Source organism: Scyliorhinus canicula, chromosome 8 (genome assembly GCF_902713615.1).
Source record: "Scyliorhinus canicula chromosome 8, sScyCan1.1, whole genome shotgun sequence".
Taxonomy (NCBI): domain Eukaryota; kingdom Metazoa; phylum Chordata; class Chondrichthyes; order Carcharhiniformes; family Scyliorhinidae; genus Scyliorhinus; species Scyliorhinus canicula.
The window spans coordinates 192,341,723-192,359,842 of NC_052153.1; the positions used below are offsets into that span (position 1 = coordinate 192,341,723).

Genomic DNA, 18,120 nt, shown 5'->3' on the forward strand with positions numbered 1-18,120 from the left:
CATCCTGGTGAACCTCCTCTGCACCCTCTCCAAGGCATCCACATCCTTCTGGTAAAGTGGCGACCAGAACTGCACGCAGTATTCCAAATGTGGCCGAACCAAAGTCCTATACAACTGTAACATGACCTGCCAACTCTTGTACTCAATACCCCGTCCAATGAAGGCAAGCATGCTGTATGCCTTCTTGACCACTCTATCCACCTGCGTTGCCACCTTCAGGGTACAATGGACCTGAACTCCCAGATCTCTCTGTACATCAATTTTCCCCAAGACCCTTCCATTGACCATATAGTCCGCTCTTGAATTTGATCTTCCAAAATGCATCACCTCGCATTTGCCTGGATTGAACTCCATCTGCCATTTCTCTGCCCAACTCTCCAATCTATCTACATTTTGTTGTATTCTCTGACAGTCCTCCTCGCTATCTGCAACTCCACCAATCTTGGTATCATCTGCAAACTTGCTAATCAGACCACCTATACCTTCCTCCAGGTCATTTATGTAGATCACAAACAACAGTGGTCCGAGCACGGATCCCTGTGGAACACCACTAGTCACCCTTCTCCATTTTGAGACACTCCCTTCCACCACTACTCTCTGTCTCCTGTTGCCCAGCCAGTTCTTTATCCATCTAGCTGGTACACCCTGAACCCCATACGACTTCACTTTTTCCGTCAACCTGCCATGGGAAACCTTATCAAACGCCTTACTAAAGTCCACGTATACGACATCTACAGCCCTTCCCTCATCAATTAACTTTGTCACTTCCTCAAAGAATTCTATTAGGTTTGTAAGACATGACCTTCCCTGCACAAAACCATGCTGCCTATCACTGATAAGTCTATTTTCTTCCAGATGTGAATAGATCCTATCCCTCAGTATCTTCTCCAACAGTTTGCCTACCACTGACGTCAAGCTCACAGGTCTATAATTCCCTGGATTATCCCTGCTACCCTTCTTAAACAAAGGGACAACATTAGCAATTCTCCAGTCCTCCGGGACCTCACCCGTGCTCAAGGATGCTGCAAAGATATCTGTTAAGGCCCCAGCTATTTCGACCCTCGCTTCCCTCAGTAACCTGGGATAGATCCCATCCGGTCCTGGGGACTTGTCCACCTTAATGTCTTTTAGAATACCCAAAACTTCCCCCTTCCGTATGACAACTTGACCGAGAGTATTTAAACATCCATCCCTAGCCTCAACATCCGTCTTGTCCCTCTCCTTTGTGAATACCGATGCAAAGTACTCATTAAGAATCTCACCCATTTCCTCTGAGTCCACGCATAAATTTCCTCTTTTGTCTTTAAGTGAGCCAATCCTTTCTCTAGTTACCCTCTTGCTCCTTACATACGAATAAAAGGCTTTGGGATTTTCCTTAACCCTGTTAGCCAAAGATATTTCATGACCCCTTTTAGCCCTCTTTATTGCGCGTTTGAGATTCGTCCTACTTTCCCGATATTCCTCCAAAGCTTCATCAGTTTTGAGTTGCCTCGATCCTATGTATGCTTCCTTTTTCATCTTAGCTAGTCTCACAATTTCACCCGTCATCCATGGTTCCCTAATCTTGCCATTTCTATCTTTCATTTTCACAGGAACATGTCTGTCCTGTACTTTAATCAACCTTTCCTTAAAAGACTTCCACATTTCAAATGTGGATTTACCCTTAAACAGCTGCTCCCAATCCACATTCCCTTGCTCCTGCCGAATTTTGTTATACTCTGCCTTTCCCCAATTTAGTACTCTTCCTTTCGGACCCCTCCTGTCCTTGTCCATGAGTATTCTAAAACTTACGGAATTGTGATCGCTATTTCCAAAGTAATCACCGACTGAAACATCAACCACCTGGCCGGGATCATTCCCCAATACCAGGTCCAGTATGGCCCCTTCCCGAGTTGGACTATTTACATACTGCTCTAAAAAAAACTCTCCTGGATGCTCCTTACAAACTCTGCTCCATCTACGCCTCCAACACTACACGAGTCCCATTCAATGTTGGGGAAGTTAAAATCTCCCATCACAACCACCCTATTGCTCCTACATTCTTCTATAATCTGTCTGCATATTTGTACCTCTACTTCATGCTCGCTTTTGGGAGGCCTGTAGTAAAGTCCCAACAATGTTGCTGCACCCTTCCTATTTCTCAGCTCCACCCATATTTCCTCATTGCTCGAATCCTCCATCATGCCCTCCTTAATCACAGCTGTGATATCATCTCTGACGAGTAATGCAACTCCTTCCACCCCTTCTACCTCCCTCTCTATCCCTCCTGAAGCATCTATACCCTGGGATATTCAGTTGCCAGTCCTTCCCTTCCGTCAACCAAGACTCAGTAATACCAATAACATCACATTCCCAGGTACTAATCCAAGCCCTAAATTCATCTGCCTTACCTGCTACACTTCTCGCATTAAAACAAATGCACCTCAGACCACCTTTGCGTTCATCATCTCTTCCCTGTCTACTCTTCCCCTTAGTCACATTGAGTTTATTATCTCGTACCTTACTGGCTTTAGTTGCTGCTTCTTTACTGACCTCTAACTTCCTAATCTGGTTCCCATCCCCCTGTCACATTAGTTTAAAACCTCCCCAACAGTGTTAGCAAAAGCACCCCCTAGGACATTGGTTCCAGTCCTGCCCAGGTGTAGACCATCCGGTTTGTAATGGGCCCACCGCCCCCAGAAGAGTGAGTAAGCCGGGTGGGAGGGATCCTTGATTATGCTGCCCGCACTTCCGGTGGCGGCCATGGAGGAGTAGGTCTCACATTTGATAGCTCCCGCCTGTAACGGACTTTTGGATCTTTATCTCCCGTTTTTATCCTGGATTTTATGGGATAAATGGGTGAAGAGAGAGACAGTAAGGAGAAATCCCCCTCCGGTGTAGGGAGAATTGGACCAGACGTGGCTGGGTGAGAAGACAAAGTCCGATAACGAAGACGCGAGCAGAGCTGGTAACACGGGACAGCATGGCGGAGAGCAAGGGCCGCGAGGAGACGGCACAGTGGTCGACGGAGCAGCTGGTGAAGTTTTTCGAGGATTGCTTCGCCAAACTGAAGAAGGACACGCTGGACCCGATTAAGGCTTCGATTGATCAAGTGGTTCAGAATCAGGAAACCCACGGGAGAGCGATCCAGGAGGTAGAACAAAAGTTGTCCGAGCACCAGGAGTATATAACCGTGCTGGAAAGCGAGGTGGGGATGATGAACAACCGCCAGGAAAGAATGCAGGAGAAGCTGGAGGATCTGGAGAATAAGTCCAGGAGGCAGAATCTCAGAATTGTCGGCCTCCCTGAAGGCAGTGAGGGATCGGATGCGAGGGCCTATGTAACGGACATGTTGGAGAAGTTGATGAGGGCTGGGGCGTTCCCTCGGCCCCTCGAATTGGACAGAGCGCACAGAGCCCTCGCGAGGAAGCCCAGAGCCAACGAGCCGCCGAGGGCCATGGTGGTACATTTTGGACAAGGAACACGTTTTGCGGTGGACCAAGAAAGAACGGAGCAGCAAGTAGGAGAACTGTGAGCTGCGCATCTATCAAGACCTGGGAGCGGATTTGGCCAAGAGGCGAGCTGGGTTCAATCGGGCAAAATCGGCCCTCTTTAAGAAGGGGGTGAAGTTCGGGATGCTGTACCCAGCCCATCTGTGGGTCACACATGAGGAACGGGACTTCTACTCTGAAACGGCAGACAAAGTATAGACCTTCATTAAAGAAATGAAGTTGGAGGCGAATTAAAAGACACTTAAGCCTTGGAGAAGTACTGTGGTGGAAAAGTACTGTGGCAGCAATTTGTGGTGCTGGATTGTAAAAGTTTAAGTAGGTCTATGTGAAATAATGGGCTGTGTGGATGGTTAAAGGTTGATCTGTCTTTCAGGGACTTTGTTAGGGGGTGGTGGGCTTTGAATTTAGTTCTGCTTTTTGGGTGACAATTTTTCTAAAGTGATTGTTTCTTCACTGTTTTTTTCTGTTGTTTGTTTACTGGAAAATGTAATGCTTTTAAAATGTTTCTTCATGTGGGGGGGTGGGAGAGAGGAGAGTACAATAGGGAGACAGACTGCTTGGTGCCGGGGCGGGAGCTATCGAGTCAGCATGGGTCAGTTAACGCTCGGAAGCGCAGTGGGGGGTGGACAGGTATTAAGCTGGAGCTTGACTTGGGGGATTGGGTTTTTAGTTGTTGCTCGGTGGGGGGGGGGGGGGGGGAGCTGCTTTGCTGACAGGGGTGGAACTGTTACTAGGGGACAAATGGGAGGTCGGGAACGGCGACTGCCCGAGTGGGGACTCGAGGGCGTGTGCTCGAGGTTGGCCTAAAAAGGGTGATGGCTAGATGGCCGGGGGGGGGGGGGGGGGGGGGGGGGTGTTGGTTGGAAGCCCCCCCGTCCAGGCTGATCACATGGAACATAAGAGAACTGAATGGGTCAGTCAAGAGGGCTCGCGTGTTTGCGCATTTGAGGGAACTGAAGGCGGACGAGGCAATGCTACAAGAGACACACCGAAAGGTTACAGATCGGACGAGATTGAGAAAGGGGTGGGTCAGGCAAGTATTCCACTCAGGGCTGGACTCAAAGACCAGGGGGGTAGCGATATTGATCAGCAAACAAGTGGCATTCGAGGCAGGGAGAATCGTGTCAGACAAGGGGGGTAGGTACATAATGGTGAGTGGGAAGCTGGAGGGGGTGCGGGTGGTACTTGTGAACATAGATGCTCTGAATTGGGACAATGTGGAATTTATGAGGCAGGTGTTAGGTAAGATCCCAGACTTAGAGTCACATAACCTGATCATGGGAGGAGACTTCAACACAGTCATTGATCCGGAATTGGACCGGTCAAAATCCAGGACAGGGAGGAGGCCGGCAGCGGCAAAGGAATTGAAGGGGTTTATGGAACAGATGGGGGAAGTAGACCCAGGGAGGTTTGCACGGCCGAGGACGAAGGAGTTTTCCTTTTTTTCACATGTCCACAAGGTATATTCCCGTATCGACCTTTTTGTTCTGAGCAGGGCGCTAATACCGAAGGATACTGAGTACTCGGCAATCGCAGTGTCGGATCATGCCCCACATTGGGTGGATCTACGGGTTAGTATGGAGAGAGGGTAACGCCTGCTGTGGAGACTGGATGTGGGGTTGCTAGCGGACGAGGCGGTCTGTGGGCGGGTTAACAAGTCCATCCAGAACTCCTGGAAACAAATGATACGGGGGAGGTCTCTGCAGCAACGGTTTGGGAAGCTTTGAAGGCAGTAGTCAGAGGGGAATTAATCTCGATACGGGCCCACAGAGAAAAGGCAGAACGGGCTGAGAGGGATAGATTAGTGGAGGAGATACTCCAGGTGGACAGGAGATACTCGGAGGCCCCGGACGCGGGGCTACTGAGGGAGCGGCGGAGGTTACAGGCGGAGTTTGGGCTGTTGACCCCAGGGAAAGCGGTGGAACAGTTGAGGAAGGCAAGGGGGGCGATCTATGAGTACGGGGAAAAGGCAAGCAGAATGTTGGCACACCAGCTCAGGAAAAGAGAGGCGGCCAGGGAGATAGGTAAAGTAAAGAGTAGAGACGGTAACACTGTCCTGGACCCAGAGGGGGTGAACGAGGTGTTCAATGACTTTTTACAGTAAATTATATGAGTCGGAACCCCCGGCTGGGGTGGAGGGGATGAGGCAGTTTCTGGATCAGTTGAGGTTCCCGAGGGTGGAGGAGGACCTGGTGGAGGGGCTGGGAGCCCCAATTGAGATTGAGGAAATAATCAAGGGGCTGGAGGGCATGCAGTCGGGCAAGGCCCCGGGGCCTGACAGCTACCCGGTGGAATTCTACAAGACGTTTTCAGAGATATTGAGCCCACTGCTGGTGAGGACATTTAACGAAGCAAGAGAGAAGGGTGTCCTCCCCCAAACAATGTCGCGGGCCTCAATTTCATTGATCCTGAAATGGGAGAAGGATCCGGAGCAATGCGGGCATCGGGTGAAGCATACAGGGTGTAGTGTTAATGAGGTCAGTCCATAAGAGGGTCATTTAGGAGTCTGGTGACAGTGAGGAAGAAGCTGTTTTTGAGTCTGTTCGTGCGTGTTCTCAGACTTCTGTATCTCCTGCCCGATGGAAGAAGTTGGAAGAGTGAGTAAGCCGGGTGGGAGGGATCCTTGATTATGCTGCCCGCTTTCCCCCGGCAGCGGGAGGTGTAGATGGAGTCAATGGATGGGAGGCAGGTTTGTGTGATGGACTGGGCGGTGTTCACGACTCTCTGAAGTTCCTTGTGGTCCTGGGCCGAGCAGTTGCCATACCAGGCTGTGATGCAGCCCGATAGGATGCTCTCTATGGTGCATCTGTAAAATGCAGGGGAGTTGAGGAGTAAATTTGTCCGCTCTGCTAGAGGAGGTCTCCGACTCACTGCCTGATAGGGTGCTCGAGGCGGAAACAATCCCATCAGCCCATTTACAAAGAAACATTTTGAGCGGCATTTGAAGAACCCAATCCTCAAGGGTTCCGGGCCAAAAGATGGAAGGTGGGAGTAAACTGTGGTGTGTTGGGTAAGCTGGGTCTGCGAGGACTGTGTTTACTGCAGTGGTGAGAGAGACAGGCTTCCAACACTTGAAGAAATGCAACTCGATTTTATTGAACTCTTAACTATCATACATACTTTAACTGTGGGTTGACACTATGCTGAGTTGACTGGAGACCTGAGGCTAACCTGACCAGACTATCTTACTACCACATGGTGTTTGTTCTAGTTGCTGCTCACGAGCTCTGACTGTCTCAGAGGCTGGATCCCGAGAGAGCGGGAAAACTAGTGCCCTCTGGCTTTATAGTGGCCATGTCCTGTCTGGTGATTGGCTGCTGTGTTCTGTGTGTTCATTGGTCATCCTGTGTGTCAATCACTGCCTGTATGTGCACCATCGTATACCTGGATGTATATTATAACATCCCCTCCCTCTTCTTTTTTACTTTAAAAGATAATGTATATAGGTCAATAAATAGTGAGTGTGTGTACAGGAGCCTGACTATATACAAAGTACGTGAGCGTATTTACATGGGAAGGTGTCTGGTGCAGATAGAGGGCAGACAACAACTTAGGAAGAAACAATATGTACAGATGTATAAACGAATCACAAGGCAATGCAACATTCAGTCTATAAATTCAGTCTCTGTGGCGGGTGACGAATTCTGGTTGACCACCTCAAGGGTGGATCAGGGGCCGCCTGCACTGGAACGGGCGGAGCTGCCTCCAATGTAGAGGGCGGTAAAAGAACTGGCAGATCGGTGACCTCATGGAAGGGCGCGTCCTGAGAAACCAGTAGGCGAGGCCGAGGAAAGGAGCCATCAGGCATGTGAACGAGGAACGATCTCGGGGCCACTGGCTTAACCACCACAGCTGTGGCAGACCAGCCACCGTCAGGTAGCTGAACACGAGCTCGGTCAGCAGGGACCAGAGCAGGGAGATCTGTGGAGTGGGCACCGTACGCCGACTTGCATTGTACCCAAGACTGTTGCATCCTTTGCAGGACCGGAAAGTTGTCAAGGTCCGGGATGTGGATAGCCGGCACCGTCATCCGTAGTGTGCGGTTCATTGGGAGCTGTGCAGGGGACAGGCCAGCGGACAAAGGAGTCGCCCTGTAGGCTAACAGCGCCAGGTTGAAATCCGAACCCGAGTCAGTAGCTTTGCACAACAGTCTTTTAACAATGTGGACCCCTTTTCAGCCTTCCCATTCGACTGGGGGTAACGGGGCCTTGAAGTGACGTGCGTAAAATTGTACTGCCGGGCAAAATCCGTCCACTCCAGACTGAAGAAGCACGGGCAATTATCAGTCATGACTGTAAGTGAAATGCCATGATGGGCAAAGTTCTCTTTGCACGCCTTGGTGACTGTTGCTGATGTGAGGCCAGTCAGTCTGACCACCTCGGGGTAGTTAGAAAAATAGTCCACGAGTAGGACATAGTCTTGGCCCTTTGCATGAAAGAGATCAATGCCAACCTTGGTCCATGGGGACGATACCAGTTCATGCGGCTGCAAAGCCTCTTTCGGCTGAGCCGGCTGGAACCGTTGGCACGTTGGGCAATTGAGGACCGTGTTGGCGATATCCTGGCTGATGCCTGGCCAATATACTGCCTCTCGGGCTCGACGGCGACACTTTTCGACCCCCAGGTGACCTTTGTGGATTTGGCCGAGGACCAGCTCTCGCGTGCTCTGTGGGATTACTATCCTGTCCAGCTTCATTAGTATGCTGTCCACTACCGCCAGATCGTCTTTTATATTATAGAACTGTGGGCACTGCCCCTTTTGCCAACCATCCGTGAGATGGCGCATGACCCACTGGAGTAAAGGATCCCTGGCCGTCTCCTGACGAATCTGCACGAACCTTTCATCAGTGGCCGGAAAGTTGGATGCACAAAACTTCACCTGAGCGTCGATCTGAGAGATGAAGTCCGACTGCTCACACGGCGCGGTGATGGGTCTAGAGAGGGCGTCGGCCACAATGAGCTCCTTGCCCGGGGTGTAGACCAGGTCGATATCGTAGCAGCGGAGTTTGAGGAGGATACGTTGTAGGCGTGGCATCATATAGAACATAGAACATAGAACACTACAGCGCAGTACGGGCCCTTCGGCCCTCGATGTTGCGCCGACCTGTGAAACCATCTGAAGCCTATCTGACCTACACTATTCCATTTTCATTCATATGTCTATCCAGTGACCACTTAAATGCCCTTAAAGTTGGCGAGTCTACTACTATTGCAGGCAGGTCGTTCCACACCCCTACTACTCTCTAAGTAAAGAAACTGCCTCTGATATCTGTCCTATATCTATCACCCCTCAATTTAAAGCTATGTCCCCTCGTGTTGGTCATCACCATCCGAGGAAAAAGACTCTCACTGTCCACCCTATCTAACCCTCTGACTATCTTATATGTCTCTATTAAGTCACCTCTCAGCCTTCTCCTCTCTAACGAAAACAACCTCAATTCCCTGAGCCTTTCCTCGTAAGACCTTCCCTCCATACCAGGCAACATCCTAGTAAATCTCCTCTGAACCCTTTCCAAAGCTTCCACATCCTTCCTATAATGTGGTGACCAGAACTGCACGCAGTACTCCAGGTGTGGCCGCACCAGAGTTATGTACAGCTGCAGCATGACCTTGTGGTTCCGAAACTCAATCCCCCTGCTTATAAAGGCTAGCACACCATATGCCTTCTTAACAGCCCTATTAACCTGGGTGGCAACTTTCAGGGATTTATGTACCTGGATGCCGAGATCTCTCTGTTCATCTACACTACCAAGAATCTTGCCATTAGCCCAGTACTCTGCATTCCTGTTACTCCTTCCAAAGTGAACCACCTCACACTTTTCCGCATTAAACTCCATCTGCCACCTCTCAGCCCAGCTCTGCAGCTTATCTATGTCCCTCTGTATCCTATAACATCCTTCAGCACTATCCACAACTCCACCGACCTTCGTGTCATCTGCAAATTTACTAACCCATCCTTCTACACCCTCTTCCAGGTCATTCCCGTAACAGCCTCCCCGAACAGGCGCCGGAATGTGGCGACTAGGGGCTTTTCACAGTAACTTCATTTGAAGCCTACTTGTGACAATAAGCGATTTTCATTTCATTTTTCATTTTCATTTCATTTATAAAAATGACAAACAGCAGTGGCCCCAAAACAGATCCTTGCGGTACACCACTAGTAACTGAACTCCAGGATGAACATTTGCCATCAACCACCACCCTCTGTCTTCTTTCAGCTCGCCAATTACTGATCCAAACCGCTAAATCACCTTCAATTCCATACTTCCTTATTTTATGCAATAGCCTACCATTGAGGTCTTTCTAGATGATGTGAACCAATGGCCTGTGGTCCGTCTCGACCGTGAATTTAGGGAGTCCATGCACGTAATCATGGAATTTGTCAATCCCTGTGAGAAAGCCCAGGCATTCTTTTTCCATCTGAGCGTATTGTTGCTCAGTGGGTGTCATGGCTCTTGATGCATATGCGACTGGGGCCCAGGAGGAGGATCTGTCCCGCTGGAGACCCCAATGCCAGCCTGGCTCACGTCGGTGGAGATCTTTGTGTCCTTGGCAGGGTCGAAAAATGCCAGTACCGGGGCCTTGGTGAGTTTCGCCCTGAGCTCACGCCACTCTCGCTCATGAGCGGGGAGCCACTGGACGTCGGTAGTCTTTTTAAAAGATGGCGGAGAGCTGTGGTGTGTGATGCAAGGTTGGGGATAAACTTCCCAAGGACGTTGACCATCCCTAGGAAGCGGAGGACGGCCATCTTGTCCTCCGGGGTCTTCATGGCGTTGATCGCCGACACCATGTCTGCATCTGGCTGCACACCGAACTGCGAAATATGGTCGCTGAGGAACTTTAGTTCTGATTGACCGAACGAGCATTTGGCTCTGTTGAGTCGGAGGCCATGCTCGTGGATCTTATGGAACACTTGTTTGAGGCGATCGACGTGCACCTGAGGAGTTGTGGACCAAATAATGATATCATCAACGAACACCCGCATCCCCTCGATGCCCTCCATCACTTGCTCCATTATGTGGTGGAACACCTCCGAGGCGGAGATGATGCCAAAGGGCATTCGGTTGTAACAGTAACGACCAAATGTGGTGTTAAATTTGCACAACTTTCGATTGGATGCGTCCAGCTGTATTTGCCAAAACCCCTTGAAGGCATCCAGCTTCGTGAAAAACTTGGCATGAGCCATCTCGCTGGTTCGCTCTTCTCGTTTAGGGGTAGGGTAGTGTTCCCTCATGATGTTACGGTTCAAATCTTTGGGGTCGATACAAATGAGAAGTTCCCCTGACGGTTTCTTGACACAAACCATGGAGCTAACCCAGTCCGTGGGTTCCGTGACCTAAGAAATGACGATCTGGTCCTGGAGGTCTTGCAGCTGCTGCTTGAGGCGGTCCTTAAGGGGCGCCGGCACCCGACGTGGTGCATGGACCACAGGGGTGGCTTTCAGCTTCAACAGGATCTTGTATCGGTAAGGGAGTGTGCCCATACCTTCGAAGACGCTGTGGTATTGTGCTATGATGTCATCGAGTTGGGTTTGGAAATTGACATCTGGCGAGGCCGTTGCCTCAGCGGGCGACACGGAGTGAACCCGCTGCACAAGATTCAGGAGTTTGAGGGCCTGAGCACCGAGCAGGGAAGCTCTGTTGGGCCTGAGCACCGAGCAGGGAAGCTCTGTTGGGCCTGAGCACCGAGCAGGGAAGCTCTGTTGGGCCTGAGCACCGAGCAGGGAAGCTCTGTTGGACCCGACAATTTCAAAACGCAGGGTTGCTTTTGAAGTACGATGGGACACGGCAAGCTGGCATGAGCCACTGGCAGCAATGGCATTGCCATTGTAGTTGAGGAGCTGGCAGGCCGGTGGAAGAATGCTTGCCTTGACACGGATGGTGTCAGACTTTGAAATGAGGTTTGCTGAAGCGCCGGTGTCCAGCCTGAAGCGTATGCGAGCCTTGTTGACCATAAGGGTGGCACACCACTCATCGTCCGGATCAATGCTCATCACTGGGAGTTGTTTCGCCTTCTTGGCGGAAAGCATCGTATGCTTGGTGATGATGCCCACCCGGAATGGGGATGTGAGATCCTCGGTGTCGGGATCTGGAGCCATGTCGGAGTCGGAGTCTGCAACGGGTATCTGTACTGACCGGACGCTCCTGCGCTGCGGCTGGGATCGCTGTGTGTTGGGCAGTTGAGCAGATCTCCACAGGGCTGCGTAGTGGCCAAGCTTGCTACACTGGAGACAGCGTCGAGATTTCGCGGGACATTGGCGCTTAAGTGGGCGGAGCCACAGTTGTTGCATGTCATGGCGCCGAGGTCAGGACGCTCCATGCGCCAACGTGCATGCGCAGTGCGGTCAAACGATGTGCACACCTGCGCAGTTTGGTCGTCGGCCTCGCCGTCCCCTTGATCATTGCGCACATGCGCAGGAGCCCGGGAAAAGAGCGCAAAATGGCCGCCATCATCCAGACTCAGGCCCTCTTCGCATCGTGGGGGCCTTGCCGCGCCGTCTCTGCCGCCTTGATATGGGAGTATCGGTTAGTAGCGTGCTCGTGGAGGATGCAGGTCTCGATGGCAATGGTAAGGGTGAGCTGCTTAACTTTAAGGAGCTGCTGGCGAAGGGGATCGGAGTGGACCCCAAAAACAATCTGGTCCTGGATCATGGAATCGGAAGTGGAGCGTAGTTGCAGGACTGCGCGAGGATACGGAGATGGGTTAAGAAGGACTGAAAAGGTTCATCCTTACCCTGAAGCCTCTGCTGGAACACATAGCGTTCAAAGCTCTCATTGACTTTGATGTCACAGTGGCTGTCAAACTTCAGCAGGACTGTTTTAAACTTTGTCTTGTCCTCGCCTTCAGCAAAGGTGAGGGAATTAAAGGTGTGGATAGCGTGGTCCCCGGCTGTAGAGAGGAAGAGAGCGATCTTCCTGGCATCCGATGCGGCTTCGAGGTCAGTGGCTTCCAGATATAGCTGGAACTTCTGCTTGAAAATCTTCCAGTTAGCACTGAGGTTGCCGGCGATGCGGAGCTGCGGGAGGGCGGACGCTGTCCATGTTACCGGATGGCTGATCGCTGGTCAAAGGCAGATTATCTCAAGGTAGGTCCGTCAAACTCGAGCATGACTCACTGGTACCATGATGTGTTGGGTAAGCTGGGTCTGCGAGGACTGTGTTTACTGCAGCAGTGAGAGAGACAGGCTTCCAACACTTGAAGAAATGCAACTCGGTTTTATTGAACTCTTAACTATCATACATACTTTAACTGTGGGTTGACACTATGCTGACTTGACTGGAGACCTGAGGCTAACCTGACCAGACTATCTGACTACTACATGGTGTATGTTCTAGTTGTTGCTCACGAGCTCTGACTGTCCCAGAGGCTGCATCCCAAGAGAGCGGGAAAACTAGTGCCCTCTGGCTTTATAGTGGCTGTGTCCTGTCTGGTGATTGGCTGCTGTGTTCTGTGTGTTCACTGGTCATCCTGTGTGTCAATCGCTGCCTGTCTGTGCACCATCATATACCTGTGTGTATATTATGACAGACTGCATCGCTGTTTTTCGGTCAGAGGACAGAGAGTGGGCCGAATGGCCCCCTCTGTGCTGTTAATCGTTCTGTGTTTCTACGTACAGCTCCCCCTGCAGTGTCTCATCAATACTACAAGGGCAGGTGCAGCAGGTGCTGAACCAAGAAGATAGCTCCCTATGTATTAGGCTGCACGACTCATTAACACACGCTGTTTCTCTGGTGGTTTAATGTTTCTGGGATTTAAACAGTCCCTGCTGTTGCAGAGAAACATGTGCTATATAAAGGAATGGACGTGTCAGGGTTTTAGACCAAATTGAGATTTATGATTATGTGGTGATGAAGTTGGTTAACGCCAGTAAGCAGAGAGTGGTGGTGAGTGGTTGTATTTCCGCTGGAGGGAAATGCGCATCACTGTTGAAGCTGCTGGTTTTATTCTACGTCAGTGACCTGGACTCGAGCGCCCAGGGAATCATTTCAAAGTTTGCAGAAGACACAAAACTCCAAAATCTAGAAAACAGCGAGGCCTAGGGGGGCATGGACTGGCGAAATGGGCAGCAGGGTAGGGCGGCACGGTAGCACAGTTGCTTCACAGCGCCAGGGTCCCAGGTTCAATTCCCGGCTTGGGTCACTGTCTGTGCGGAGTCTGCACGTTCTCCCCGTGCCTGCCTGGGTTTCCTCCGGATGCTGCGGTTTCCTCCCACAGGTCCCGAAAGACGTGCTTGTTAGGTGGATTAGACATTCTGAATTCCCTCTCTGTGTACCCGAACAGGCTTTGTTGAGAACCTTGGACACAATGCCAGCAGAGATATGTGTGTGTGTGTGTGTGTGTGTGTGTGTGGGAGCGTTAACTATCTGCATACTTCAGAGGCTGGAAGGGGTTATTGATGGCCTCAGAGAATCATTTATGCTCACCAAGCTTTTTGCTAGTCGGGGTGGGGGGTGGGGGGGGGGGGGGGGGGGGGGGGATGGCGTCACAAAACACCCAGCAAGGTTACATTTGATCTCTTGCAGTTCACAATCAGTAAGCTGCAGTTGTCAAAAACAGAACTACTGAAATGTGTGTGGAGGCAGCGCCGGCCCTAGGGTTGCTGGCGCCCCGGGCCAGCTGAACTTCGGCGCCCTTGGGGGGGGGGGGGGGGGGCCGAGAGGGGGGGAGGCCGAGAGGGGGGGGGGGCCGAGAGGGGGGGGGGGGGCACGATTGAGGGGGGGGGACCAGGAAGAGAAGGCGTGAGGGCGAGGAGAGGGGGGGGGGGGGCCCAGGAGAGGGGGGGGGGGGGTGCCGAGAGGTGGGGACCGCGGAGGGGGGGGGACCGAGGAGGGGGAGGGGGGGCGGCGCGTCGAGGGGCGGGGGAGGCCGAGAGGTGGGGGGGACCGAGAGGCGGGGTGCGAGGGGAGGGGGGGGGGCGGTGGGCGGGCGAGCGGAGGGGGAGGGGGGCTGCGAGGGGGGGAGGTTGGCCCAAGAGGGGGGGGGGGTGGGGGGAGGGATGGGGGCGGGGCCTGAGGGGGAGGGCGGGCGGACGGAAGGGGGACGGAGGAGGGGCGGGGTGACGAAGGGGACGGATGGGGCGGAAAGGGCCCGACTGGGCCGCAGGGAGGGCCACCGCGAAGCGCTGGTTGGCACCGGCCCAACTGCGCATGCGCGGGAGACTACCGAGTCTCTGGCGCCCCCTAGCACATGGCCGCCAAGGGAGCATTGACCGAGTGCGGTTACCTTGGGCGGCCCTGTGTGGAGGGGAAAGGTCCAGATATGTATCACTTTGGGAGGACAGGGGAAACACCCAAACCCCCAGTCCAGTGTCTTGTCCATGACGGGCAAGCTTGTGTAGAATCGAGCCTGATGGATGCTTCTTAGCCATTTGTGAGGTTGCTGCCGGAGGAGGTGGTGGAAGCAGGGACCATAGTGACGTTTTCAGGGGCAGTTTGCAGTTGTACAAAACTCTGGTGCGGCCGCATTTGGAGTATTGCGTGCAGTTCTGGTCGCCACATTATAGGAAGGATGTGGAAGCATTGGAAAGGGTACAGAGGAGATTTACAAGGATGTTGCCTGGTATGGAGGGAAGATCATATGAGGAAAGGCTGAAGGACATGAGGCTGTTTTCGTTAGAGAGAAGACGGTTAAGACGGTGACTTAATGAGGCATACAAGGTGATCAGAGGATTAGATAGGGTGGACAGTGAGAGCCTTTTTCTCGGATGGTGATGTCTAGCACGAGGGGGACATAGCTTTAAATTAAGGGGAGATAGATATAGGACAGATGTCAGAGGTAGGTTCTTTACTCAGAGAGTAGTAAGGGCGTTGGAATGCCCTGCCTGCAACAGTAGTGGACTCGCCAACCCTAACGCATTCAAATGGTCATTGGATAGGCATATGGACGATAAGGGAATAGTGTAGAGGGACTTTAGAGGGGTTTCACAGGACGGCGCAACATCGAGGGCCCGAAGGGCCTGTACTGCGCTGTAATGTTCTATGTTCTATGTTCTTTGTTCTATCTTAACAAATACATGAATAGGATGGGAATAGAGGGATATGGACCAGGAAGTGTAGAAGATTTCTGTTTAGATGGGCAGCATGGTCGGCACAGGCTTGGAGGGCCGAAGGGCCTGTTCCTGTGCTGTACTTTTCTTTGTTCCTTGTTCATAAAGTGTCCAATTACATTTTTCACGGACATTTGATGAGCAGACAAATGTCTCGAACTGATGTCTCGCGAGTCATGAAAGTCCAGTTAACTCTGAGGGAGACCCCTATTCGACTCTCGATGTTTAACTTTGTTTCTGCCCCCACAGATCCTGCCAGATGCCTGTGTTCCTCCAGCATTTTTCTTTGTTTAAAATCAAACCCTTCCTTTTCCAGGAAGGTGTATTCATTTCTGCGGCCGATTGACCCATTGCCAGCTGCCGAGAGGGAACCATGGGTATTTGAGGAACAACTACACCTCAGGCCACCTCCTTCGTGCCAATATTTACTGAATTGGCAGCACCAGTGCACCTGGGCTGTGAATTCCAGTTCGTTCACACCTCCATCCCCCCTCCCCCCCCCCACCACCTCCTACATAACCTCCATGTCCTAGTCCCCCGCCCAGATATTCCCTTATTTATCTCCTTAACCCTATTCCCCCTCCTTGCCCCTACCCCCCCTTTACACCAATCTCTCCTCCTTCACTCCATCCCCCATCCCCCCTCCTTCACCCCATCCTCCTCCCCTCATCCTTCATCCCATTCTTCCTCCATTCACCCCATCCCCCTCCTTCACCCCATCCCCCCCCCCTCCTTCATCCCACCCTCCTCCCTCACACCCCCATTCCCTCATCCTTCACACCCACCCCCACCTCCCCTTCACCCCCATCCCCCCTCCTTTCACCAATCCCCCCTACTTACCCAATGCCCCCTTCCCTCCACCACCCCATCCCCATTTTTTTTTTTTTTTCATCTTCCATCCCCATCACCCCTACTTGAGGCCCCCTTCCCCCTCCTTTACCCCTCCCCCACCCTTCCTTTACCCCATCACCCCTTCCTTACACCACATCCCCCCTCCTTCACCCCGATCTCCCCTCCTTTACTCCCATCCCCCCTCCTTCCCCTCCATATCCCTCTCCTGCATCCCTCCCTCCCCCCCCCCCCCCCTTTACCTCCACGTCCCCATCACCCCCGACTATCACCCCCTCCTTCACCACCAGCCCGGAGCACCCGGAGGAAACCCACGCAGACACGGGGAGAAGGTGCAAACTCCCCACAGGCAGTCACCCGCGGCCGGAAATGAACCCGGGTGCCTGGCGCTGAGAGGCAGCAGTGCTAAGCACTGTGCTGCCGTGCCGCCCGAGAATTCTTCATTCCTCCAGTTCCGGTCTCTTGTGTACCCCCCTGCCCTGATCCCCATCGCAACACCATTGACGGCCGCACCCGTAGGCTGGGAACTCCGGGATCTTTCCCGAAAGCCCTCCTCCTCCTGGCCTCTCTTCACCCCCAATCACCACGACCTGATCAGCTTGACCAAGTGTTTGATCACCTGCCCTAACATCACCTTCTGTGGCTTGGTGTTGAATTCTGTCCGATCTTGTGGCAGTGATGATTCACAACGCTGAAGGTGTGATATAAATACAAAGGTGCTGTTGTGCTGAAAGATTATTGGAATCTCGAGTCAGCAGGCCGGAGGAGCAAAACAGTTTCAGAGTCGATACCGTTTGTGTTACAGCTCAGCCGGATTCCTGTATGTATGCCAGCGTGGTGATTGGCAGCAACAGAAAAGGTAACCCCTTATAAACCGGTCTTCAACATATTTCAGATATTTTTCCATTTATTGATATTTGGCAATGTTTTGAATTCATCCTCCCGTCTAACGGAAGCTTCTCCTTCAGACCAGGGTGGCAAGCATCTCCGCACCGCTGATTCGGAAGAGAGTAAGTCAGATTTTCAATTCACAACGCTATTCCTGATATTCCCATCTTTCCCGAGGCCCCCAAGGCCATTCTCCTCGGGGCTGGGCCATCCATCTCACTGTTATTGGGCTTCGCTTGTTTGTTGGTGCCACCCCCCCCCAGAAGGTTGGATGGCATGTATCTCCATCTCTGACTGTCCTGTTGCCCTTCCACAGCCCGCATAGGGGGGGGCCGAGAGGGGGGGGCGAGGGAGGGGGGCGGGGCCGAGGGAATGGGGCGGCACGAGGGAAGGGGCCGGGCGGACGGAAGTGGGGACGGAGGGGGGGGTGGACGGAAGGGGGACGGAGGGGGCGGAAGGGGCCGCCCTGGGGGAGGGCGGCCACCGCGCATGCGCTGGTTGGCACCGGCCCAACTGCGCATGCACGGGACCCGAGTCTCTGGCGCCCCCCAGCACATGGCGCCCAGGGCGACTGCCCGAGTTTGCCGGTACCATTGGGCCGGCCCTAGTGGGGGGAAAGGTCCAGATATGTATCACTTTGGGAGGACAGGGGAAAACACCCAACCCAGTCAAGTGTCTGGTCCCTGACGGCGGCAGCTTGTGTTAGAATCGAGCCTGATGGATGCTTCTTAGCCGTTGTGAGGTTGCTGCCGGAGGAGGTGGTGGAAGCAGGGACCATAGTGACGGTTCAGGGGCAGCTGCATTGTACAAAAACTCTGGTGCGGCCGCATTTGGAGTATTGCGTGCA

The 18,120-nt window shown here is 52.7% G+C and overlaps 1 protein-coding gene across 4 annotated transcripts in view; it reads left to right on the forward strand.

Annotated features, from left to right (window-relative positions):
• The window catches only part of LOC119970771, a 117,751-nt gene that overhangs the window by 47,924 nt on the left and 51,707 nt on the right, over positions 1 to 18,120 (forward strand). For all 4 annotated transcript variants that reach the window (XR_005461672.1, XM_038805925.1, XM_038805926.1 and 1 more), the window contains 2 exons: positions 17,191 to 17,244; positions 17,354 to 17,395. Coding sequence is in view for 3 of the 4 variants with exons in the window: in XM_038805925.1 (XP_038661853.1) it covers positions 17,191 to 17,244; positions 17,354 to 17,395 (96 nt within the window). In the remaining variant the exon portion in view is untranslated. The remainder of the gene's footprint in view (positions 1 to 17,190; positions 17,245 to 17,353; positions 17,396 to 18,120) is intronic.